This window comes from Aspergillus flavus, chromosome 6 (genome assembly GCF_009017415.1).
Source record: "Aspergillus flavus chromosome 6, complete sequence".
Lineage (NCBI taxonomy): Eukaryota > Fungi > Ascomycota > Eurotiomycetes > Eurotiales > Aspergillaceae > Aspergillus > Aspergillus flavus.
The window spans coordinates 1,727,672-1,752,705 of record NC_092410.1 but is presented as its reverse complement, the minus strand read 5'-3'; the positions used below and the strand labels follow the sequence as shown (position 1 = coordinate 1,752,705).

The 25,034-nt window shown below is 46.6% G+C and overlaps 9 protein-coding genes across 9 annotated transcripts; 5 read left to right on the top strand and 4 right to left on the bottom strand.

The window, feature by feature from the left end:
- Positions 1-99: 99 nt before the first annotated feature.
- F9C07_8482 (uncharacterized protein) lies at positions 100-796 on the top strand (the record flags this gene model as incomplete). Its single annotated transcript, XM_041293957.1, has 3 exons — positions 100-209; positions 261-339; positions 410-796. The coding sequence occupies 3 exons, from the start codon at positions 100-102 to the stop codon at positions 794-796; spliced, it is 576 nt and encodes a 191-aa protein (XP_041149217.1).
- Positions 797-1,308: 512 nt separating this feature from the next.
- Positions 1,309-1,719, top strand: F9C07_8481 (uncharacterized protein; the record flags this gene model as incomplete). Its single annotated transcript, XM_041293958.2, has 1 exon — positions 1,309-1,719. The coding sequence occupies one exon, from the start codon at positions 1,309-1,311 to the stop codon at positions 1,717-1,719; it is 411 nt and encodes a 136-aa protein (XP_041149218.2).
- A 220-nt stretch (positions 1,720-1,939) lies between these two features.
- F9C07_2286197 (uncharacterized protein) lies at positions 1,940-6,239 on the bottom strand. Its single transcript, XM_071510813.1, has 8 exons — positions 5,068-6,239; positions 4,928-4,982; positions 4,707-4,869; positions 3,641-4,639; positions 3,455-3,577; positions 3,348-3,398; positions 3,161-3,282; positions 1,940-3,111 (listed from the first exon to the last, which is right to left on the bottom strand). Exons 1-8 carry the CDS (start codon positions 5,144-5,146, stop codon positions 2,034-2,036), a joined length of 2,670 nt encoding a protein of 889 aa, XP_071367793.1. The 5' UTR covers positions 5,147-6,239; the 3' UTR covers positions 1,940-2,033.
- Positions 6,240-6,625: 386 nt separating this feature from the next.
- On the top strand, positions 6,626-7,800 carry F9C07_2286195 (uncharacterized protein). Its single transcript, XM_071510812.1, has 3 exons — positions 6,626-6,809; positions 6,864-6,961; positions 7,041-7,800. The coding sequence occupies exons 1-3, from the start codon at positions 6,699-6,701 to the stop codon at positions 7,624-7,626; spliced, it is 795 nt and encodes a 264-aa protein (XP_071367792.1). The 5' UTR covers positions 6,626-6,698; the 3' UTR covers positions 7,627-7,800.
- A 324-nt stretch (positions 7,801-8,124) lies between these two features.
- F9C07_2286194 (ABC-2 type transporter-domain-containing protein) lies at positions 8,125-13,783 on the top strand. Its single transcript, XM_041293979.2, has 3 exons — positions 8,125-8,732; positions 8,794-10,093; positions 10,155-13,783. Exons 2-3 carry the CDS (start codon positions 8,968-8,970, stop codon positions 13,361-13,363), a joined length of 4,335 nt encoding a protein of 1,444 aa, XP_041149221.1. The 5' UTR covers positions 8,125-8,732; positions 8,794-8,967; the 3' UTR covers positions 13,364-13,783.
- Positions 13,784-14,969: 1,186 nt separating this feature from the next.
- On the bottom strand, positions 14,970-16,286 carry F9C07_2215435 (uncharacterized protein; the record flags this gene model as incomplete). Its single annotated transcript, XM_041286876.1, has 1 exon — positions 14,970-16,286. The coding sequence occupies one exon, from the start codon at positions 16,284-16,286 to the stop codon at positions 14,970-14,972; it is 1,317 nt and encodes a 438-aa protein (XP_041149222.1).
- A 1,210-nt stretch (positions 16,287-17,496) lies between these two features.
- F9C07_2095777 (general substrate transporter) lies at positions 17,497-19,713 on the bottom strand (the record flags this gene model as incomplete). Its single annotated transcript, XM_071508885.1, has 7 exons — positions 19,374-19,713; positions 19,242-19,318; positions 18,781-19,190; positions 18,152-18,708; positions 17,941-18,099; positions 17,687-17,888; positions 17,497-17,603 (listed from the first exon to the last, which is right to left on the bottom strand). Exons 1-7 carry the CDS (start codon positions 19,464-19,466, stop codon positions 17,497-17,499), a joined length of 1,605 nt encoding a protein of 534 aa, XP_071367791.1. The 5' UTR covers positions 19,467-19,713.
- Positions 19,714-19,730: 17 nt separating this feature from the next.
- On the bottom strand, positions 19,731-22,290 carry F9C07_2246859 (uncharacterized protein). The gene is made up of 5 exons (XM_071510041.1): positions 22,066-22,290; positions 21,697-22,017; positions 21,028-21,488; positions 20,369-20,960; positions 19,731-20,314 (listed from the first exon to the last, which is right to left on the bottom strand). The coding sequence occupies exons 1-5, from the start codon at positions 22,137-22,139 to the stop codon at positions 19,846-19,848; spliced, it is 1,917 nt and encodes a 638-aa protein (XP_071367790.1). The 5' UTR covers positions 22,140-22,290; the 3' UTR covers positions 19,731-19,845.
- A 326-nt stretch (positions 22,291-22,616) lies between these two features.
- Positions 22,617-23,520, top strand: F9C07_8474 (uncharacterized protein; the record flags this gene model as incomplete). Its single annotated transcript, XM_041286878.2, has 2 exons — positions 22,617-22,652; positions 22,714-23,520. The coding sequence occupies 2 exons, from the start codon at positions 22,617-22,619 to the stop codon at positions 23,518-23,520; spliced, it is 843 nt and encodes a 280-aa protein (XP_041149225.2).
- Positions 23,521-25,034: the final 1,514 nt, after the last annotated feature.

The window sequence follows — 25,034 nt, the reverse complement described above, 5'->3', positions numbered from 1 at the left end:
TGTCTCACTTATCTAAAGTTTCCTTGGTCCAACCTTAATTGAAGATTACGCTACAGTGACAGGTCATAATCCTGATACCGGTTACATTGAGACACGAAAATGCCTGAAGTAAAGCTTCCTGGCTTTGGCTTTCCGTTAGATTACCACAATGAGTTCATACAAATCTATCACCTGCATATTCTGCAACAGGAGGACGTCCAGCTCATCGAGTAAGGTAGGACAGCTCCGAAAGCACATCGTCTTGCTGATTCCCGTGACAGGAAATGGTGTACATATCGAGAAATCCTCATCATGAGAGTCATGAATGATATTACGGACGAGCCTGAATGGAACCGGAAGGTAAGATCACACATGTTTCTTGCCGCTACTGGTAGCATGACTACGACATAGACAGACAGTTGTCTTCTAGGTTTTTGACGAGGCCATAAGCGCCAAATGGCGCAGCAAAATCGTTGCCAGTGACAAGGACATCACTCCAAACATGATAGACTGGATCATAGATGAGGTGAAGTGGAAAGTGGATCACTATTTGGCTACTGGCCATGTTGTCGTCTTTGATCCTGGAGTGGTCAGGTCGGACATTGCAATCTCAGAGGAACTAGAGAACGCATTGAGAGATGGCGTGCGAAAGCTAGAAGATATTCTTACAGAAAAGGACTACCATCCAGGTTCCGGTGATAGGGTTGTGGACCTTGTACACCCATCCCTTTTTCCGGTTGTCTTTGGCCGAACAAGGGCTATCTCTGATTCTTTGATTAACTTGAGCGTTGCCTCGATATTATCGGGCAAGGAATAGTTATTCCTGTTCCCCAAGAAGAAAGCTTCACATCGAACGGCCTTAAACAATATAGCTGGGAGTTTCAGTGGTTGCCTTGCGACGTGGATCTCCTCGATGATGGTTCATGCGCCATAGTATCTTATATCAACAATCTTCATCCGCAGCAGAATGCACGTCTCTACCATGTCATCGAGAAAATCATCGCGCAGGTTATTCCACTTTTGGAATACGACATTGACCTGTGTGGGTCTTAATTATCGGCGAATCCCATACAATGGAGTTGAACGTGAGGGCTCTGGTGATGACTCGTCGGAGGACGAGCAGTCGCGACAAGTAAAGACCATTAAGGTTCCTGAGCCCGGAAAGTTCTCCCCGCCTAGGTGGAACAGTTCCAAATTTGACCTACATGATGAGTTCCGCGATACGGGCTTGCAGATAATAGTCAAGCTCGCTAACATCGAGTTGACGCCTGAGAAACCTGAATACTATGGGGGGGCATGGCATGTGAAAGTGCCTTCGGGCACGAATCTATGAATGTCACTCAAGAGCTTGGTAGCGTGGTCACAAAGGAAGGGCGTCTTCTTACGTTCCCAAACATTCTGCAACATCGTGTATCCCCTTTCTCATTGGCAGACCGCTCCATGCCTGGTCATCGCAAAATCCTGGCGTTGCTTTTGGTTGATCCTTATCTGCCAATCATCTCATCATCAAACGTGCCACCACAACAAGAGAAATGGGCCACGGAGAGGGAAAGGTCCATTCGGCAGGCTCTCCGGCCGCTACCACAAGAGCTCAAGGATATGGTGTACGATGATTTAGATACTCGGTACATGACCATGGATGAGGCCAAGGCATTCAGATTGGAGCTTATGGAGGAGAGAAGTGCTGCCGCGTTTGAACAGAATGAGAACTTCCAGAATGGTGGATTCATCTTTGTATGACCATTGATGTAGGCGTTAATGGAGTCAGGTGAACTATGCGCAACTGGAGGCGCTACTGCCCCTTCTCTAAACCAAAATGCGGCCTATGTTGAGGACTTAAATGACAGTTCAGATGTATGGGAGTCGAAGAGATCTTTACGAGCGTGCTTTATGTATTACATGTCACAAAGCTTCAAAGCCTACAAGGCGTATAGGTATTACAGCTACCATGAGTCGAACAGAGTCTTAGTATAGAGAATTTATTTTCTAATATAAGTTATCGCTGAAATATTTTGTCGGCTGAGACAGCATAGATTTCCCAACCAGAACCACGTTCAAGCAGTTCCCTCCCTCATCTCACCACCAACATCCACATCTACCATAGTATCATGAATCATATACAAAAGTCTCGGATACTTCGCCATCCAATGTCTCCCCACCTCATCCAAAAGACTCGCAAAATCCAACAAAAGCCGCCGTGCATAACTAGCGCCCCCGAAATACGTTTTCCCACATAGAACAACCGGGCCCCCAAAGCGAATAAAGTTGACAGCAGGATCATCCGTCCTCGATTGTTCACCTTCAGGGGTGCTATCAGTCATACCCTCATCGCCTACAACCTTCCAGTCAATATCTGCCGTAGCGAGATCGAACGAATCAGCGAGCCTAGTCTCAGTAGCCCCCGGACTAACAAGGGTATAAAAAGCAAGAACAAGCGCAGAATTCAGCAAACACCTTGCAGGCTGAAATCCCATTCCATCCATCGGTTTCCAATTAGAAAGCCTATGAAATATCTGGGCGGCATGTAGACACGCTCGACGTGCAGCCGGTGTCTTCGCCCATAAGGCTATTGCTTGTCGGGCTGTCTGCATAGCTTCCGGACCTTCTCTTCCGGCAGCACGTTCATGGAGACGGATATCCGCTGTTAAGAGGAGACATAGATTATGCCAGATAACGATACAATTTGGGTTCGAGTTTGCGAGAATGGTATCGTAGAGCCGGATGAAATGTATAACCACGTTAGTTATCGAACTAGCGCGTTTATCGAGGTTGTATATCCGCCAAGGTATATGTTGGTGCCAGTCTTCTTGGCCGAGATCGGAGCCGATGATGAGTCGGTGGTAGTTTGCTGTTAGGCGGACGAGGATGGCGGACATTATCCCGTATAGACATGAGATGTGGACTTGGTGGGGGAGAGTTGGGAGGTAGAAATCGTTGTGGGATAGTTTTACGGTGGGGGTGGTGATGCTGGAGCCTTTTTGGATTAAGGTTGTCCAGTCGTGTGGAGATTGGGCTCGGTAGAGGGCGAAGTCGCATGGGAGGGCGACGTGGAGTGTGCTGGTTGAGATGACGGGGCTCATTGAGAAGATTCCGGATAAGGATGAGTCGTAGAGGAGCAAACCGATGATTAAGCTAGAGACATTTTTAGAGGAGTTCATAACTGATATGTGGAAGGCAGTACTTTTTTATTGACTCTATTCGACTCCATGATTTCCATCGGACGTGTTCGTCGGTGGTAGTTGAGAAGATAGTGTCTGATATTTGTCCAACGGCTAGATGAAATAGACCGATATTTTGGGCTGCCTGTATTGGTATCAGCTCTAAGCACCCAAAAGCACAATCCAAAACGAAGAAAAAGAAGGATCTACCGTTAGAGTGTATCCGTATAGCATCTGCGACTTAGTTGGACAGATGTTTCCCTGGGAGGAGGCGTTAGACGCGACAACACAGGACATCGTGAGACAGTATAACAAACCTCAGTCACGACGAGCAGAAATAACATGTGATGTGCTAGTGTAAGGTGACTTAGCATCGCCGATGGGTTGGAAGCACTGGGAGTCGTAGATATAACGCGTATATAAACTTCATCTAAGAGTGCCTAGGCGCACCGAGGATAAGCTTAGTCACACGTTGAGAGGCTAAGTGGTAGAATAGTACCTACCGGGTATATGTGATAAATAAACCGCACTGCCTCCTCTGTCTTAACAAACGACAAGCCAATAATGCACATAGTAAACAGCAGAAGGGTGTGGACAGTCTGCGGGTTGAACGTAGGTACATGCAATATGGGATAGGTAGGTTGATATTTATCTAGATAAAGATAAAGGCCTTGTTCAAACATGCCATTAAAGTTTTCACAAAAGTAATGTTCATCACATGTGTCAGTAATTTGGCCATCACTGCTAGAACAGTGGCATTGCCTCTTGAGCAGACTTCGTTTCAAACTTTGAAGTTGTGACCTAATTTCATAGTTTGAGCAGATCTCGGCATTTCCAGCGTGCTGGGTCTCTCGTGAAGATTCTGTGAATGCTCCATAGTCATGCCTTGAGAAGATATTGTCCGATGACCCCGATATAATGTCGTACCAGATCTGTGTCTCGGCAGGAAGACGTTGCGGGGTCGACCAAAAACTTTGAACCTTTTTCACATTCTGACGGACATGAGCAGGATAACTCCTTGGTCGGGTTTCAACTGGGGGATTAATGGGTAATCGATCCGAAGTTGCGTTCTCAGCCCAACGTATAGCTAATTCTTCAGTGTTAGCTCTTGGTGTCCCTGTCGCTTGGCCACCTGGGAGACCCAACAACATATCAAGGAAGGCAGTCCCAGAATCTATATCACCAAAGATGAGTGGGCTGCGGTTGAGTTCTGATATCGTTCCAGTTGACAAGTGGGCTGGGTCGGTGACTGGGAGTAAAGGCTGGTTATGTGTTGGGTACGAGCCGTAGCCATCACTTCCATTTGGTTGAACATGCGACGGAGACAAACTAGGTGCAGCTAAAGAAGGGACAATCTTTGTAGGACCTCCATCCCAGGAAACTGTCTGCGGCCTCACAGGTAGATCGTGCGACAATCCTCTGCTAGGCTCATATGCATGATTTGATGGTGACAAGTCCAATGGACTTGATCGTGGCTCACCACGAGCAATGGTCTCTGTCTGCTGCTCTGTCATATTAGTTAAATGCCATATAATTCACGCAATGAACAAATAGCCATGACTATCATACTTGGGCTGCGGCATAACCTGGGACTTCCTCACTCGTCTCGTACCCAGACACTTCGGCCAATTCATCGCGCAATGCTCTCTTTCTATTCAGGCGAGCACCATTTGTATTCGACGGCGATGACGCCAGTTCAAAATGGCCTCGTTGATGACGAAGGAGGACATCTCTATTGACAACCGTCAGTCATCCATCCAACCATTTTCTTAGAGCATCGGTGCCGTCACCTCCTAGAAAATGGCTTAGAGCAGATCTGACATTGGAAAGGCCGCTCTCCCGTATCTAGACTTGGAACAATTCAATCGCATTTAGCCTCTGTCTCCCATGGTCTAATACAGCAATCCATCCGGGATAAACAAGAGCTTACGGGACAGCCGGTGTCGATTTAAATGTTCTCTTTTTGAAAATGTCTTACTGCATTGTGGGCAGGATACTCGCTGGGCCATAGTCCTGTTCGCGCGAAGCTAGTAACCTGCCCGCTTGGAGAAAGAAACATATAAACAAACCAAGGAAGATATCTTGAAGGTTAGGACGAGATTCGGGAAACGCGGCGTTCTCTCCGGATAAAGAATATTTTAGTCAGCATTTTTGACTCTCCTACGAATGATGTTGTCATTATGGACTTGCCCTTAGGGCTGAAGGATCTCCATCGATTTACAACTAGAGTGTGAGTAAGAATTAGTAGAGGCAGTTGGATATTAAAAGTAACATAACCAAAATCTAAGAAATCATTACTGATCCCTAGTGTGCGCGCCGCGGACCTCGGCAGGGTTGATAAACCAATAGGGGTAACCGATGTTGCATATTCGGGATCCTGTGCCGGGTCTCGGCCCGATCTCAACGTCACCAACCAACCGGGCGGATTCCATTAGAAAAAGTCTCTGTGTTTTTCTTTTTATTTTAGAACTGGAATGTTCAACTTAATGCAGAATGAACCCTTTTCCGCAGTTAACCGTCTCTGTGCGCTTATCGATAAGATCTGGAGGATCTTCCTCAGAACGGTGCCGAATTCCGTGAAATTGACTTAATGATAATTGAGATTAAGTCAGAGCAGTCGAGAATATGGGAATCTGATTGATGGGAGTAAGCTCAGGGTAGCATGGCAAATGTTAAACTATGGGTTTAGTTTCATGATAGCTGTGTTTTCGCTGCAAGTGTGGATAATTAGTGTGCTCATCGTGGCTGATAAGCACGTAAATATATATCTCTTCAGCTCAATTAAGTCCTTGCGCAAAGGCAAGTAACACATCCCAGTATAAGCTGTCAGTGAAGATGAAACGGAGTCGAACGTAAGTTCTACTTCATGAAATTAAAGGAGACATCCTACATATTATACATATAAGTCCCATGAAGTAGGGGTTCGTCTAGGATCAACCTATTCTTCAAACAGTTTACTGTATGACTGTAGTGGATTGGATGCCACAATTGGCCTCCCACAAAGTAGAATCTGACGTCAAAAAAAAAAAAAAAAAAAAAAAAAAAAAAAAAAAAAAAAAGAGAGACCACTGATAGCTCTATATGCAGAAGGATGCCATGAAGACCCTGCCACCCTGGCGAGAAGTAAACGCAGTTCCACGATCAACATTCGGAGAGCATTCCGATAAAAGTTCGTCAAACTTTAGAGATCAACCCCTTTTCTCTTCAAAGAAATGCCTCAGATCTACTTCTGGTGGTAGGAAAAAGTGAACATACGGAGGAATGGTGGGATGATCAAGTAATCCGGCCAGAACACCGAGGCCCTCAAGGTCCACCATGAAGTTGTTCTGAGCTCACAAAGTGGCGGCATTCGGCCAATTAGATATTCTGATCCTGGGAATCCCCACATACGATGTGGCTCTCTGCGGGCCCGGAAGGAGATTTACCCAAGAATGTGCATAAATACTGCACATATGACTAATGACCGCCTATCCATCCCTATCCACTAATTATCAAACTAGCTTGTCCGATAAGCATCATTCTGAAGATGTAAGGCTGAATCACTATCACTCCAAGACCAAAATGAATAAACGCCAAGGGTCATCGTCCTCTGTGCAAGAGTCTGCTTCTGATAATCGTCCTCGAAAGCGAGTATGTAAGGCATGCGACCGATGTAGGTCAAAGAAAGCCAAGGTAGGCATTATTAAGCCCCGTGTGCGCCATCTCGCAATGGGCTGACCTTCACAGTGCGATGGGGAAAGCCCCTGTGGCCGTTGTGCGCTTGACAAGACCGACTGTAACTATGGAGAGAGGAAGTCGGGCCGTGAGAAGGTATATCCTAATGGGTGAGTGTCTACTCGTATTGCAGCTTATTCTCTCATATCGGCCGTGGCCTTGGTATCTAACCAGTCTTTCTCAACACAGATACGCCGAGATGCTAGAGGAACAGCAGAAATGGCTAGTCTACGCACTACAGAAACTATATCGACATACAACACAAGGTGAAGGGTGGCCTGGAGGACCTTTACGATGCGAAGATAATGGCCATCCATTAACTCACGACATACTCTGCCAGTTGGGAGCCCTTGGACGATCAGAACGCCATGTGCTAGAGGATAAAGTGGACAATACGCAAAGTACAGAGCACAGAACAAGCCCAGAGTCAATCGATACTACGTCAGAGACCACGCAAACAATGCGTTTTCCATCCATCACATCGGAAGATATTGCTGGACAAGATTCACTCGCACCGCCAATTGCGACTTATTTGCCACAGCAAAGCCCATGTTTCAAGACCGAATCATCAATGCCGCAAACACCAGCTGGCCTTTTTGCGCCCCGTATATCAATGGAAGATGGGGCAAATTTGATACCATGGCAGACTTCGCAGCATTGGCCAAATGATCCTTTTGACTTCAATAGTATGGATTTTATATCGGGTTTTGACTACATGACAACGTCATTTGACGAAGCGATTGCACCAAGCGTGCCCGATATCTACGGGTTATGATTATGTCATTTAGCTGGGACTTGTTACGGAGCGCACTTGATATATTTTTGCTGAGTCACTGTATTCTGAATGATGGCAGACCAATGCCTATGCTTTTTCGGGTTAGTGTTAGTATATTCGATATGAATTATGTGACAATGTACATTTATTTTCTAAGAAGATCGGCTTTCTACGTATCACTTATTCGCTCTTGTAGTTCTGTAACAATCCGGTTTTGAATTTTAGATATCTACTGGAACAAAGTGGAGTGGCTGGGACAACCTGTAGAGACTTATCTATGCCTTGCAAATGGTACACTCGTGAATGGTTATAGACCAGACCTGAAAACTAACTTGATTGATTTCTGGCGCCCTTATAGGGGACCAGTGAGATGTAGTATTATTTAAGTGCGCGCGGAGGTTGTGTACAGGAGCGACTATTCTATGTATATTCACTGCAACTTCTCCATATGTAACTCGCTCTATAGACTAAACTACTTTGTAAGATGCTCCTTGTTGAGAAAAATACAATTTAATAGGCAGAGCTCCACGCGGGCATTGCCGAGTCGGGAGGCCGAAAAATATCGGCAGCCAAGACTAAGCCGATCAACCGCGGCAGGGCGCCACATTGTGGAGTCCTTTTTATCTTGTTCGAGAATATGAAACAAAAACATTACATTAGCACGACATCGCTCGCCCCGCATGGCATAAGTCCCATGTGGCTCCAGGACCCAGCAATGTGGCTCACGAAATTCGATGTGGCAGATCGGCTCGAACGGGACGTTTCCCGCATGCATACCCGACAAGATATGGATTTGTAGCAGTTATCTCAGACACAGTGGGGAACGATGCCACGAGTAATCACATTCTAGAATGTCACCATCTCTAGATTACGAACAGTATGGAGCACGAACTCGCGAATCAAACTGCAGCTTCTAGTGGGAGATGCACCTCTAGATCCGCTTTGGCAGATATGCGTTATATTCTTCGCACTGTCAAGACTACCACGTCTTGGCTGTTTATCTTTCGCCTGTCTTTCTGCCCGGGTACTCGGCTTCAGCACGCCTTTTACTCAGTTGGGACTATCTGGGAAAACGATAATTGCAAGAATATGCTTGGTGGGACTAGGTAACAAACACACTCTCCCAAAAGCATTCCCACTTTTGACGGATCTGTTCCATATTTTCAGGAATTATAGATATACATAGCCATTCCCACTTTTCGCTACTCCCTTTTGAGAAGAGATCAGAGCATAGACTCTACTAATATCAACTGCATGTTGAAAGCCTGTCGTCCTCATCTGCGTGCATGAACCGACCTTTCTGATATCACCGTTGCTACCCTCAACAACCGCACGTGCAAGATGGAGTTCCATCTTCACGATGAGGCCCTTCCAGCCTCAACAGCACCGACCGAATACGGAGACCAATCTGGCGAAGAGTTCGAAGCATATAGCGGAAAGCCAACCCTCGGTGTCCCAGATAACAATGTCCGTGAAGCTACCAGTGCGGAAACCCTTGCCGTCCACGGTAGCCCACATATTACGCCTCCTCCCGGTAGAGATGCGGAATGGAGCATGACAGATCAGGTTATTCGGAACAAGGAGCGTTCAGAAGCGGCAGGGTACAAAAAGCGTGAGCTGGGCGTGACATGGCAGAACCTCACCGTTGAAGTTCTGGCAGCCGAGGCTGCAGTCAAGGAAAACCAGTTCACTCAGTATAATATCATTCAGCTTATTCAGGACTGGCGCCGAAAGCCACCCCTCAAAGCCATCTTGCAGGACAGCCATGGCTGCGTTAAACCAGGTGAAATGTTGCTGGTTTTGGGTCGGCCGGGATCGGGATGCACTACGCTTCTTAAGATGCTGGCTAATAGGCGCGAGGGATACCACTCTGTCCACGGTGATGTGTCCTTTGGAAACATGAATTCGGAGGAAGCAGCCCATTACCGGGGCCAGATTGTCATGAATACTGAGGAGGAGCTTTTTTATCCTCGTCTAACCGTTGGCCAAACCATGGATTTTGCAACTAAACTCAAGGTCCCGGCGCATCTCCCCGCTGAAACCAAATCAGTGCACGATTATGTTGCCGAGACGAAACAGTTTTTATTAGAATCCATGAAGATTGCACACACTGCCGATACTAAGGTGGGCAATGAATTTGTCCGCGGTGTTTCTGGTGGTGAGAGAAAAAGAGTTTCTATTATCGAATGCATGGCCACCAATGGCTCTATTTTCACCTGGGACAACAGCACCCGCGGCCTTGATGCAAGCACAGCCTTGGAGTGGGCTAAAGCCCTCAGAGCAATGACCAATGTAATGGGGCTTACCACTATCGTGACCCTCTATCAGGCTGGAAACGGTATCTACAACCTGTTTGATAAGGTCCTAGTGCTGGACGAAGGAAAACAGATCTACTATGGCCCAGCTGCCTCTGCCAAGCCGTTCATGGAAGATCTGGGCTTCGTGTACTCCGATGGCGCCAATGTTGGTATGTAACTCATCCTGCTCAGAGACCGTACATATGGGATGCATACTGATTGAAATTCTAGGTGACTACTTGACCGGTGTGACTGTCCCGACCGAGCGAAAGATCCGACCCGGATTTGAAAACAGATTCCCAAAGAATGCCGAGGCAATTCTGGCAGAATACCAGCGATCCACGCTATACCAGACTATGACTAGGGAGTATGATTATCCCAGCTCGGACGCTGCCCGACAGCGAACGGAAGAGTTTAAGGAGTCTGTGGCCTGGGAAAAAGCAAAGTACCTCCCTAATAGTAGCACACTCACCGTTGGCTTTTGGGATCAGCTCATTGCTTGTACCATTCGCCAATATCAGATCTTGTGGGGTGAGAAGTCTACCTTCCTCATAAAACAGGTGCTATCGGTTGCTATGGCTCTAATCGCTGGATCCTGCTTCTACAACTCCCCTGATACAACCGCTGGTTTATTCACAAAGGGTGGTGCTGTCTTCTTTGCGCTCTTGTACAACTGTATCGTTGCCATGTCTGAAGTTACCGAATCCTTCAAAGGTCGTCCTGTGTTAATTAAGCACAAGTCTTTCGCCATGTATCACCCATCCGCCTTCTGCCTCGCGCAGATTACTGCCGATCTTCCTGTCCTTCTGGTGCAATGCACGCTGTTCGCCGTTGTCATCTACTGGATGACGGGTTTGAAGCATACTGCTGCCGCTTTCTTCACCTTCTGGGCCATCCTATTTACCACAACGTTGTGTATCACAGCCCTGTTCAGATGTATTGGCGCTGGATTCAGCACATTCGAAGCTGCGTCGAAGATCTCAGGCACCGCCGTCAAGGGCATTGTCATGTATGCCGGTTATATGATTCCCAAAGGACACATCAAAAACTGGTTCCTTGAGTTGTACTATACCAACCCATTTGCCTACGCGTTCCAAGCTGCTCTATCAAACGAATTCCACGGGCAAACTATTCCCTGTGTTGGAAATAACCTTGTGCCCAGTGGACCGGGATACGAGAATGTCAGCTCTGCAAACAAGGCTTGTACAGGCGTGGGAGGTGCGCTTCCTGGGGCTGACTACGTGACTGGCGACCAATATCTCCTTTCCCTTCACTATAAGCATTCGCAAATGTGGAGAAACTATGGCGTCCTTTGGGGCTGGTGGGGATTCTTCGCCGTGTTGACTGTTATTTGTACTTGTTTCTGGAAGGGTGGAGCCGCCGCCGGAGCCTCTCTCCTTATACCCCGGGAGAAGCTCAAGGCGCATCGTGCCCATCTGGATGCAGAGGCGCAGAAAGAGAAAGATCCCGCACGCGAAAAAGGCTCTGGCGATGCGCTGACCTCTGCCGATGAAGGAAATCTGACCCACAATACGTCTATATTCACCTGGAAGAACCTTACCTACACGGTTAATACGCCCACTGGCGAGAGGGTTCTACTAGACAATATTCATGGATGGGTCAAGCCTGGAATGTTAGGCGCTTTGATGGGGTCTTCTGGTGCAGGCAAAACGACATTACTTGACGTTCTCGCTCAGCGCAAAACTGAAGGCACAATCAAGGGCTCGGTACTGGTTGATGGTCGTGAGTTGCCCGTGTCATTCCAAAGAATGGCAGGGTACTGCGAACAATTGGATGTTCATGAGCCATACGCAACTGTCCGAGAGGCATTGGAATTCTCTGCACTACTAAGACAATCCAGAGATACCCCCAGAGAAGAAAAGCTCAAGTACGTTGATACGATTATTGATCTACTTGAGCTTCACGACCTGGCAGATACCTTGATCGGAACAGTCGGCAATGGGCTTAGTGTTGAGCAGAGAAAGCGTGTCACTATCGGAGTGGAGCTGGTATCGAAGCCCAGTATCCTAATTTTCTTAGACGAACCCACATCTGGTTTGGATGGACAATCGGCCTACAACACAGTCAGATTCCTTCGGAAGCTTGCAGACGTCGGCCAAGCTGTGCTAGTAACGATTCATCAGCCCTCCGCTCAGCTTTTCGCTCAATTCGATACTCTACTCCTGCTTGCCAGGGGCGGAAAGACAGTGTATTTTGGCGACATTGGTGACAACGGCGCAGCAATCAAACAATACTTTGGCAAGTACGGTGCTTCATGTCCTATTGAGGCGAATCCTGCCGAGTTCATGATTGATGTGGTGACCGGAGGTATCGAAGAGGTGAAAGATAAAGACTGGCATCAGATCTGGCTTGAATCCCCTGAACATGAACACATGATGGTCGAGCTTGATCAGTTGATTTCTGATGCCGCTGCGAAACCCCCTGGAACTCACGACGATGGCTATGAATTCTCGATGCCCTTGTGGGATCAAGTTAAGATTGTCACCCACCGCATGAATGTCGCCTTATTTCGGAACACCAACTACGTTAATAACAAGTTCTCATTGCACATTATTTCTGCCCTGCTTAACGGATTCTCCTTCTGGCACACCGGTCCCAGTGTATCGGCTCTGAACTTGAAGATGTTCACAATCTTCAACTTCGTATTCGTTGCGCCTGGTGTTATCAACCAACTTCAGCCATTGTTTATCCAGCGCCGTGATATTTACGATGCTCGTGAAAAGAAGTCTAAGATGTATTCATGGGTTGCCTTCGTTACTGGATTGATTGTCTCCGAATTTCCTTATCTTTGTGTCTGCGCCGTTCTCTATTTTGCCTGCTGGTATTACTGTGTAAGACTGCCTCATGACTCCAACCGGTCTGGTGCCACGTTTTTCATCATGCTCATCTATGAGTTTATCTATACCGGCATTGGCCAGTTCGTTGCAGCCTATGCGCCCAACCCGACCTTTGCCGCGCTTGTCAACCCTCTGATTATCAGCACACTGACATTGATGTGTGGTATCTTTGTGCCTTACAGCCAATTAACCGTGTTCTGGAGATACTGGATGTACTACCTGAACCCGTTCAACTATGTTACCTCGGGAATGTTAGTGTTCGGCATGTGGGGCGCAAAGGTGACCTGCAACGAGGACGAATTTGCGATCTTTGACCCAGTCAACGGCACCTGCGGCGATTATCTTGCCGACTACATGGCCGGTAGTGGCTCGAGGATCAACCTGACCAATCCTGACGCTACATCGGGGTGCAGGGTCTGTGAATACCGCAGTGGTAGTGACTTCCTGACCACGCTCAACATCAACCACTACTACTACGGATGGAGAGACGCCGGAATCTGCGTTATCTTCGCTATCAGTGGATACGCTTTGGTCTTTGCGTTGATGAAGCTGAGGACCAAGGCTTCGAAGAAGGCTGAATAGATGATGCGCTACCTTGCTCCTCAAGTTTATACATGCTCCTTGCGCGTGTCGTTGCATTCTTCATCGCAGTTCCCTTTGCGGAGAATACTTATACATCCGCACTGGAGAAATTGGCTCTCTTTGTGTCGTACGCAGGGACTACTTTCTAAATGCAGTTAAGTACTGCTTCCCTTACCCTTCTCTTCTTTCTTATTTCAGCTTGATAGACTGTATATACATCTACTTTAGCCTTTACTTTCGCTCTTTCGATTTTCTTTTTCTTTCTCTCAAGACTTGCATATATTCCCTGTTGATGTACAGATCCGTACATTCCTGCCTACCACAGCGTGCATATCTCATATGATAGAGCGATAGACAGACCTTGCATTTATTTCATCTTTAGCTAGAATAGACTACAATAGACTCTAAACTAATTAAAACCATTTCTCTACCAACACAAAATTCCCTTAAAAAATAATTAGCACCTGCCAGCCCAAGCCATAGATCCCAAACGCGTCCACAAAGAACCAAATGACAACGTACCATCGACATTAGTCGCACAGTAAACATAAATATCTATCGGCCAGTACCATGAAGACAGGCACACGCTGATCAGCAGAGCTCACTTTCATCTAGGGAATCAATCTAGATAATTCTAGACACATATAGCCCCACCTGTGTTTGGATTCTCCACTATCCAGCTTCCTGGTAAAGTTCTATACCGCCGCCATGCATTAGCGTTAGATCGACACGTCCCATCTCCGAGATAAACTTCTTCTATGGTGTTAGACTAGGTGTGGAGGGGCGAAGTAATTATAATGATGAATATGTAAACAGTACGAACGAGATGTGCAAAAAGTGATATCACATATACTTTGCCATACTATAGGTTTCCGACTCAAATAGCTAACTGTGTAACTACGAATATATCAAGTGTCTTAGATGGAAATGTGGACCAGGAATACTGATCATCATGCTGAAGACTTTGAGTGGGGTATCAAATTGCTTGGATAGCCATTGTTACGGAGGCTAAAAGAGGCAAAACATATTATAGGCAGCCATATATATGATACGATTCTCTTGGTGTATTTGCGATGGGTATTTATCAATAGGGTCCACCCATCTACAAATGGAATTAATGGCATGCATTTGAATGACTCCATATCTCGCGCATAATAGATCAATAGTATGGAATAATACTGGGGCAATTGTGTGACTTGCTATGGCCGGGGGAGTTTATGGATATGACAGAAGAATATCATAAGATAGATTCAATACATTGAATTTACATTGCATAGGAGGAGAGGAGATAATTGGACCCTGTCGGACTCCGCTGACGCAGTATTTCTCTCATGTTAGGAATCTTCCAAAGTACATAATAGGCCCTCTTGTAGCAATTTGCATGGGCTTGTCGGATTAGGGTTGAATATACCCGGTTTGGTTCTTCTCTTGCTGCCACACAATCACCACATGTGTCCTTCATCCCAATAATATATGACCCAATGTGAGAAAGTCATCTCAGGAGGAAGATCTCTAGGATCAAGAAACTCAACATGTTTTAGGGAACGGAGTTTAGGGAATAACCGTTCGAGTTGTCGGACATGCTTAGTAGGCATGCTAGTATATATTAGATTAGAGATAAGATAGCAACATAGAGAGACACCCAGGTAGGGTCCTGGACTAACCTGATATCTGATTCCGTATCAATGAATGCTCCAACAGCCAAGTGTGTAAGCCATGGTAAAAAAGGAACCTTTTCAGGATTGAGCACCATCATGTCAAAGTGTCCCGCAAGGTAAAGTATTTCGAGTAATGGACAGTGTTTGCCTAGGATACCCAAACAAACTGCGGTAAGTATGGACCCAGTGAGCTTCAACTTGATTACTACTAGATGAGGAAGATTTGCGACCAGCTTTTCAAAATCACTATCTGTGAAATGGGGCGCCTGGAAAGAAGAGCTGTCACTTGAAAGGAGCCTTAGTTCTCTCAGTTGCGTCAAACTGCCGAGAGACAAAAGATCCTCATTCGAAATCACTTCCGTACTTCCAACGATGGAAAGTTCGAGGCTGTGCAGCCCTGTTAGCTTGGAGATGGATGGAAATACGGTGCTGTCGAGGACAGAAGTGTCACTCCTTTCTCTCAAGTAAAGATGTAACGTTTTGAGGTCCCGTATTGATCCTGCTATTGTTAATAGCGACGAGAGAGCGTCATCTGTTACTCTTATATCCAAATCCCGCAAAGCTATAAACGGTGATGAATTGCTCAGGGTTTCCAGTAGATATTTATTGAGCAACCCGTCGGTGGTAAGGTGGCGCAGATAATTATGTGTCGCCAAAATATTGAAAATATCGGCAGCCATACGCCTAGCTGGGTCCTTCCATGTAAGGGCCCCGTTGATTACGGTGCCATTGTTTTGGAGGACCCTCGAGAGAATTTTTAGTCTATGATGAGGGTGTACATTGGTGATAAATAGCGTCCGCAAGTGGAAACAGTACGTGTCGGGAAATGCAAGTAGGTCTGCGTTAACATATCCAGTGACCCAAAGATATCGGATTCCCGAATGCAAGTATTGTTGAAGATCAAATTTATCTTCTAGGACTAGCAACTCTGGACTTTGATATTCTTCATACGTAAGAGGCTCAAAAGCGATTGTGAGACTGGTCAATTTCGGAAAGGTGAGATAACGGAAAGCTGCTCGATATGCCCTCTGGTTTACTCTGAGATTTAATGATCTAGTCACAGAGGCGTAGATCTGTCGGCGGCTCTGATGCACCTCGACGAGTTCAGAATCCATACCCTGGCCCATGCCCCCACCTCCCCATAATACCGATATGCCACAATTGAACCACTGCGAGTTGAGTCTAAGGAGCGGGGCTATGTTGCTCTCTTCGTCTTTCAGAATCCATAGGATCTGTAGAACAATTTCCCGGGGTAGTTTGTTCATACTGACAGAAGATGAGAATGGGTTGGTTGATAGTTTAATAACACTGGAAGGAAGAAACCTCAGGACAAGGAAGTTAGTCGTGAGTCAGGTGCTTTGTAGCCCTGACAACCAGAAGATTAGAAAAGGAGTGAATGTGATGGCAGTAGAAGACGTGTTAATGTTAATCATATGTTGTCATACTTCACTCATTTGTCCCTATAATAAGCAACATCTATTACTAATGACTACTGCCGTATGTATGCTGCTGTGTACTGTTTCACATTGGAGCATTACACCTCATATGTGTATGTACTTCGCTTTTGGACCTCATCACATACTGATTTGATATAAGTCAGGCTGGTGCCCTTGTCAAAACCTTTGTTCCCGCTTCCTCGCCTTTAGGGGTCGAGTTAAGCCACGGTCAACCTTCTTGCCTGACCATCTATACGACTACCGCGTCATGAATGACCCCGTTAAAACACTTGTCCGACATGAGTCCCTTGAAATTCGCTCAGCCTCGGCGGGTTCGAGGTGTACAATATACATGCTCCAGGGTCAGCAGAAGCAGGAGCTCAGATTCCTCATCTTCCAAGGTGAACGTGAATAGTTCTGCGGGGATATTGGCCATCGTTGGCCATCGTCCGATGATTCTCATATAAAACTCTCAGAAACATATCAATCGACCAATATCCCTCCCTGATACCTTGGTTGAAAGGATACAGAAGAATCCAGACAACGGCCGCAATACGGTCTCGGTTGACCATCGACCGAGTGACCCAGTTACCTGTCTATTTTTACCTAAAGTGGCATGATTACTACATTATCACCGGTGCTTGGATTACTTACCAGAGTCCCTCGGCGCCTAATTTCTCCTCGTCACACCGACCAACCGGGGACCTTATTTGCCGATCTACGGAACTGAATATAGTAGTTAGTATACCAATGGGGCAAACTATTGTACCAGATCTCAACAACGATCGTCGAAGCTGAGATACGAGATAATGGATCAGCCAAGCCATAGTCCCACTCAGCCTAGTGTACAGCACTTGGTGTATTTAGGGTGGGATCTCCTCAATAATTTATATAGCAAACTCTCCATCTACCGGTAGAAGCCACAATAGAATATGACTATGAGAAAATTTAAACCCTACAGATATCTCTCTTCCGCGGGAATATGGATGCGACTCTTCTCCAATGGCGTAGGTATATATTGCTATTCTACCGCAATCATTTACTCCTGCTGTTTACCCGCCAAGTAATGAACATCACGCGCCGGCATAAACTTGCCACGCACGGTATCCCGCTCAAAAAGCTCGTCCATAAATTCCAACGATAGCCCTAATTATAAGATCGTTCAGTATTAGTCCCTTTTTTTTTATTTTTCTGACTATTAGAAATCAGCAACACAACCGGAATCATACCTTTAGTTTCCGGCACAAAGTACCAAGTGTATAACACCATCACGAAACAGAAACTCCCGTACACAAAGTAAGTCCCGTATCCATTTTTCCCCAACGTCGCGAACATCGTCGGCGTGGATTTTGCAACCACAAAATTGAAGAACCACTGTGAGGCTGTGGCCATGCCCATATTCAGGGCCCTAACACGTGCCGGGGGAATTTCCTAGTCCCGCCAGTTAGCAGATATATACTATAATGCGACACGGAAGATTTACTGCGCAGTATGACCATACCACTGGCCCCCATCCGAACTGATATACGGCGGCAAAGAGGTATATGGCGATCAGGGCAATGTATCCTTGCGGTGTGATAGGGGCGTTTTCCGATATCGTATCAAATCGGACGTGAAAGCCGACGTAAAATAGCATGATACCCTATGTCCGGTGATAAATAGATTGTTCAACTCCGGGATACGATATTGCATACCTGAACGATTCCTGTCCATAACAACGATCTTCTTCGGCCGAGCGTATCCGATACGAACACGATAAAGATGCCACAGGCTATAAATTTGATGATACCGTATATCCCCGTGGCAAATAGACCCACCGAGGAGGATGAAAGGCCGACACTTGCGAATATTGTTGGACTGTAGTATGTCATGGCGTTGGTCCCCGTCATATTACTCCACATCATGAGGGTAATGCATAGGATTGATCGCCGGCGATAGGACTTCTTTGAAAAGGATTCTTTTAGAAGATACCACATCGATGGCTCGGAGTGCTGCAACTCCTCTTCCAGTTGACGCCTCAGGTTATTCAACTCCTCTATCACATATGGATGGTCTTCCGGTAACCCTCTGAGGGTAGCGAGAACGCGTGGTGCTCTTTCCGGCCGCTTCATCGCGAGGTATCGCGGTGACTCGTTTGCAAAGAGCATACCGACTAAAAGGATCACGGCGGGAAATGCTTGAAGAGAAAGAGGGATGATGAATTGTTCCTTTCCCGTTAAGTGACGCTCGCAGCCGTAGTTGATCCAGAACGCTAACTGCAGCACCTTTGTTAGATATATGGAACATGTTGAAAAGGTTTAGATCTAAATCATAAAGTCTAGACCTACCGTGAGACCGAATACCAAGGTTAATTGATAGAATCCTGTCAATAACCCTCGGATGCCGCGTGGCGCATTTTCAGCAATATATATTGGACACACGGAAGATGCTATCCCGATGGAGACTCCCCCGATGAATCTATATACCACATTAGTTAATGAAAGAGATTGAAGTGAACGGTTTACTTGCCGTCCTGCATACAAAACTCCAATGATGCCACTAGCACCGGCTTGCATAGCAACACCGACGAACAATATCAATGCAGAGAGTATCAGTGACAAGCGGCGTCCAATGGCATTGGCAACGTAGGTGGAGACTAGTGCACCCAGAAAAGACCCCGCTTGGATGACGGAGACGATGTTAGACTCGAGGTTTGCTAGAACGGTGTCTTCTTTTCCTTTGAGCCCGTATTGTCTTTCGTTCGGTTAGTCTTATGCAAGTGGTGACCTTAGGAGAGGGACTCACTCTTTGAAGGAGTTCATGGTTAGGACGCCTCCGATGACACCCATGTCAAAACCAAAAAGCATGGAAGCTCCACATGCCTATATGTCATCAGCTTCTTTGAACATGTACTAAACCAGGGGACGTTGAGCATACCGAAAGGCTGATTAGAACTACACGGAAATTATATATCTCCGGGGGGTCCGACTTGACCGTGTCATTTCGAATAATTCTCTGAAGGAATGTCATTTGGATGGCGCGCTTCTACTCTACAGAGATTTAATGCTACAGAATAGATCTCGCAGGGCCCTTTAAGTATCAATGGAGGCACGATATGTCTATCTACGCCAAGAGTACGGCTGTAGACGGCCATTGTAGAGGCTTGCCTCGTTCTTTGACTAGCTGGCCGAACAATGTTGGCATAGCTTTGGATAGGGTTCACTCCCCGCATTCCTTACTATGATTAGAGGAAGCAAGTGCCATCAATCGACAATCATGATGATGCGGGGTAACACTATGCCTGAATTGGAATCTGGGGTAGATGCTTTTGCGGGGAATTAGCGTCGGCTATAGATATCATCATTGCTACTATCCGTCCTCCTAGGATTATCAAATAAAGCGCTATCAATTACAAATCCATCAGAAGCTGACCCACACCGTGGTTCTCCAAGCCAGGGAACCCACCGCGAAGAAACGGCAAGTTAGACAAAAAAGTGTCAGGGCATTCTAAACCTTCAGTTGACTCTAGAAAAGATAATGCCTGCTGAGTCTGGAAGTCATCCTGGAAAGGGCCTGTACTGTCTATCACGGAAGTGTTTGCAAATTCGTCGAGGTCTATAGGGCTCGGTAGCGGGTTTTGCGCAGAGCCACTCGACTGAACAGAGTCGTTTGCTGTCTCCGGCGTGGTCTGTCCTTGGAACCACAGACTTGTGAGCAGCTTGCTGTATCTGGAAGCGATATGAGATGGGCTTGTGGCTGCACTTTTGAGCATGGAGATAAATTGGCGGACTAGCGTGGTACAGGTCTGTTGTTCTTCAGAGCTTAAAGCTCCAACAGTCAGCGCTTTGAAGAGGAACACCGAAGCATGTATCTCGTATCTGTAGACTGGTTAGGATGGTTATTTGTGGTGGCAGTAGGTGTATTAGCCTTACAGGTAGAACCGGACAGGAATATACCTGAGGTGCTTGTTGGGGTTCAACGGCTCCATGAGGTACTTGAGCACGCTTTTAGCTGCATCGATAGCAATATAGATGTGTCTACCATCAGCATTAGCCATCACGCTGTAGGGGAAGTATGAAGTCTTTCCGTTATCGCTTTCAACGGGACTCTTAGGCGTTCGATAAAGAACCGCCTGGAAAGCGAACGCGTTGATGTAGAGACGGAGGTACTCGAACTGGAGACATAGGAGACCGCTTAGGTGAAAAGGTAAATCGACATTGGCCCAGGCCTCTTTCCACATGGCCAGTGCCTTGGAGCTATCGTCAAGATACTTGGTGTAGTCGCCCATGAGCATCAGCTGCACAGTGCGAGTTTTCGATGCGTATAGGATATCATGAATATTTCCGAAGATAGTGGTTAGCTCAACTTGAGCCTGGACAAAACTCGCATAATCGACCCCATTCGCCTTCTGCGGCCGTAGGTAGGGGTAGTCTTCTATCGTGAACCGAGTGGATAAACCAGGCCCGCGACACCAGAACGCTTGACCCATCTGGATAGAAATCTGACGGTCGGCAAGGTACGTGACTAAGTATGTCAGCTTAGGATAATAGGATGCGGAGATGTTTCTTATAGATCCAGGCCAGTCTATTACGATGATAATCCAATTTATCCTCATCCTTTGATTCGCCATGAAACGAATACCTTTCCAGGTGTAACAAATAGGCTTGACGGACTGCCAGTCCAATGAGACTCCATGAAACACTATCCTCTTCAGTCACTTGCACCTGTTGAGGCGGACCGTTGCTGGCTGCAGCATCCCTTGCCCATTCCTCGGTACTGATGTGTGGAACCCACTCGGCGAGGAGCAGCAGTCCTTCCACTGAGTCAACATGCCGACCACTGGCAGCGCCCAACACAACTCGCAGTAGTAGCTTTTCCATGTACTGCGATATTCTGGCATGCAAGCCTTCCAGGCCCCCTCGGTCCTTTGTTGCGATGGTCAACACAGCTGTTAGAAGAAATGTGTCATTTGCCCATGATTGCGTGATATTATCCAAAGAAGACAGATGGCCGGGAACAATTGGCAGATATGGATGGAAGTTTTGGACATAGCTGGTTAAAATGTTAGTCTGGAGCGGGCGCAACTGAATATATTACATAGTATTGAAGTAAAGGCTCCAGAAGTTGAATATCCACGATGCCATTCTGGATAAGCTCACTAGTAAGAAGAGTCGAGGATTTCCTTGCTGGATGAGTGACGGAACTACCCTGAGCATTACTGTCTCCTCTCGTAGACATCTGATTAATGTCGACTTGATACATTGATGTTTTTCTCCTTTCTGCACTCCTTTCAGTCGCAGCCGTCTGTGCAAGAATCTGAAGAGCCTCTAGCGGATTCTGAATACCCCCAAGTCTGTGGCCTGCCGCCACGGTCTCTGTATTGACTGAATCTACAGCTCTGGAGTCAATGGTGTCCTCCGAGCGATCGCATTCTCGAAGCTCTTCCTCTCGGTGTTTCTGGGATTTCCGGGCACGAAACCGAGAGTAATCGCCGCCTCGGCGTGAAGTGGCAATCACACATCTATGCCCTTCAGAAAAGCACTTGGAGCAAGGATAGTAATTGTTTTCGTTGGTATATTGTCTAAAGCTGTTAACTGACAATTCGTAGCAGGCCTTGTGGGCGACATACAGATCGCATTTCGTCTTCCGCTGCCTACAGCGAATGCAGGCTCGGTAGAGACGTTCCCCTTTACTTTTCGTCATAGTCAATTTTGCGATTTGATATCAGTGGTTTATGGTGGGATGTCGAAAATTAATGCGGGGGAGAAGCGATTCTGCTGCATCGGCTATAGAAACCCGCCCACGGCTGTAGTTCGGCTATAGACGGCAACGGCATCTGATTGGTTGAGCGTGGGGTCTTCTCTGTTGTGGTGTTGTTATAAGAACAACACACGCCCTAGACGTAGGCCAATTTTTCTATAGATTCAAATCGCTATCGGTTCTCATTGCTTCCATAAGTCACTACAGAAACACCTCAAGATGGCTACGATGGTTGAATCCGAGGTCTCGACCTCTGTAACCGCCACAGAACAACAACAAACTCTCCCCAAGGACGACATCTATGGCAAATATTACCCCACTGACCCAAAGAATCTCAGTCTGGAGGGTAATTTCGGGCCTATGGATCCAGAGAGAATTGGCTACTTGCAGCCGACTTCCAAGGATACCCCTCTGGAAATCATGCGGGAGCGGTTTAACCGTGACGGATATCTTCTGGTAAATATATTCTAGCCACCGTCTATCTATACATTTCTGACACAGTATTGATTTAATATAGGTAAAAGGCCTCCTCCCCAAAGAACCCGTCCTCAAATGTCGCCGTGAATACTTCGAGTATATGTCCCCATCTGGCCTCCTCAAGCCCGGCACGGACACAGTCGAGGGAATCTTCAGCGAAAAGGACAGTCGCAAGTACCTGCCACCAGGAAATCTCCGCCGACTTTTCGGACTAAAAGATGATGAGGAGTCGGAAAAATACCTGGAGCTCATGATCAGCGCACACGAGGCTCAATTCTACCTCGACTTCTGTGAGATAGAAGAGCTGCGAGCATTTATCCGACGGTTCGCAGGGTGGGAACACATTACCATGTTGCAACGGACGCTTTTGAGAGCATTTGTGCCAGATAGCGAACTAACACCCGTTCACTTTGATCAGATGTATCTCCGTGCTGGCCCGCCTACTAGTCTCACTGCATGGGTGCCTATTGGGGATATCTCTCTTGAAGGGGGTGGGTTAATGTATCTTGAGGGCTCGACTGATATTGGGCAGAAGACGGAGGAGGAGTTTAGTCGAAACGCAGGTAATCTGACTGATGAGGAGCGTGTATCTGCCTTCAATAAGAATATGAATGATGGTGGATTTCTGAGTCGAGATACGGTTGAGTACGGCCAGAAGGCTGATCGGAAGTGGCTGATTGGGGAGTATGAGGTTGGCGATGTCATCTTCCATAATCCCTGGATGGTCCACGCTAGTTGCAAGAATAAGGATCCCCAAAGACGGATTCGATTAGCAACTGACTTGAGATTTGTGGATTCTACCAAGCCGTATGATAAGGTGAGCTCTTTCTTGGTCGAGCATACGTAATGTTGCTAACCTTAGTTTTAGCGCTGGATGAAGGTCTTTCGACCACTAGATGGGCTTTGATGTTTTCCAGACTCCATTGAGGGTGCACAATGTGTACTGTTGGAATATTTGTCGGATAGTTGTATGTAACATGAATGGTATCATTTTCCACGTCCAGTCAATATTTAGGAGAACTTATTATGACAATCCGTGGTGTCGATAGATTTAGTAGAGTCCAATGCCACCACAACAGATGTTGTACAGAAGTGAGACATAACAGCATGATCGACCTTTCGAATCCTCCAGGATAGGAGTCGATCTAGGGAAAGGCCAAAGTGTAGTCTGGGATTATCCCTACATCAACCTCAGCTGACTTGGGCTTCAGTATTTGGTCGATCCATCGCATGCTCACCTCATCAGTACCTAACCCTAAAGCAGCTCTCGCACTCTGCTTGGAGATGCATCCAATTCTGGGATCTTTAGCCTGGCCAAGTATACAGAAATAATGATTGGATTTTGGTTTCGTTAGTCCAACTCGTAAGAAAGGAGAGCAACATGCTGCCAGGATATCTCAAAGAGATCAGGCCATGCTCCACAGACCACCAAAAGCACCTCAGCATGGTATTTTGCCACTGGTGGAGTCCATGAGTAACAACTTATCTTCGGTCATAATTCAAACCGTTTAGATGTTGGTCCGATCCCCGGTATACCGTGTTACCAACACCGTTATAGTCACATCATACTGTGGCATAGAATTCACATTCGGTCTGCCTCTTTTGCTCCCTCAGCAGGGCTCACGGCTCATGGATGAACTGACGAGTTGCTAGTTACACAGTTAATGATATGACAAGGGGGCAGATAAATACCAACAGCCGCAGCCTCTTTCAGGCGCTCATAGGTACTTCATGTTACTCATGAGGCGTCTGTGAGATTTCTCGATAGTCTTCCGCGGGTTGCGCTTGTAATATGACAAGCCATAACGGTCCTTGTGAGAGGACGTATTGTTGGGCTACCCTTGAAAGCTGAGGACATTTGTGTTCCAGTTTCATCGGGGTTGTGGGAAGACAGGTACGTTGAATGGCGTTGTCTCTGCTGAGAGTGAAGTAATCAGGTTGGTAAGCGTAGGCTTGTGCTGGTGACTCAAGTTCGCTATTTGCTGTACTAGATACGTACGTTAATCTAGATCTGATGATGGGTTTGGAGACATCTACAATTTGCTGGTATGTATACTTAAGTAAAATCTACTGCATGTTTATGCTGTTGTATACTTCTGACACTCTGGAAGCAGAACTTAATCTACGCACCAGGCAACAATTTGAAATCATAAACTTTACCCGGTCACCCTAGTTGCATATATGTCATGAAAATCTGGAACAGCTGAAAGACCCCTGACGTGGGGGCTATCTATACCACCAACATATGTACAACACACCTGAGACGTTACTGAGAATAAGCCTGTGTGTGTAAGTCTATGCACTTCGTAGATAACATAGTACTATTGTTTTGTCTGTTTGGAATCCTGCCCTGCAACTGTG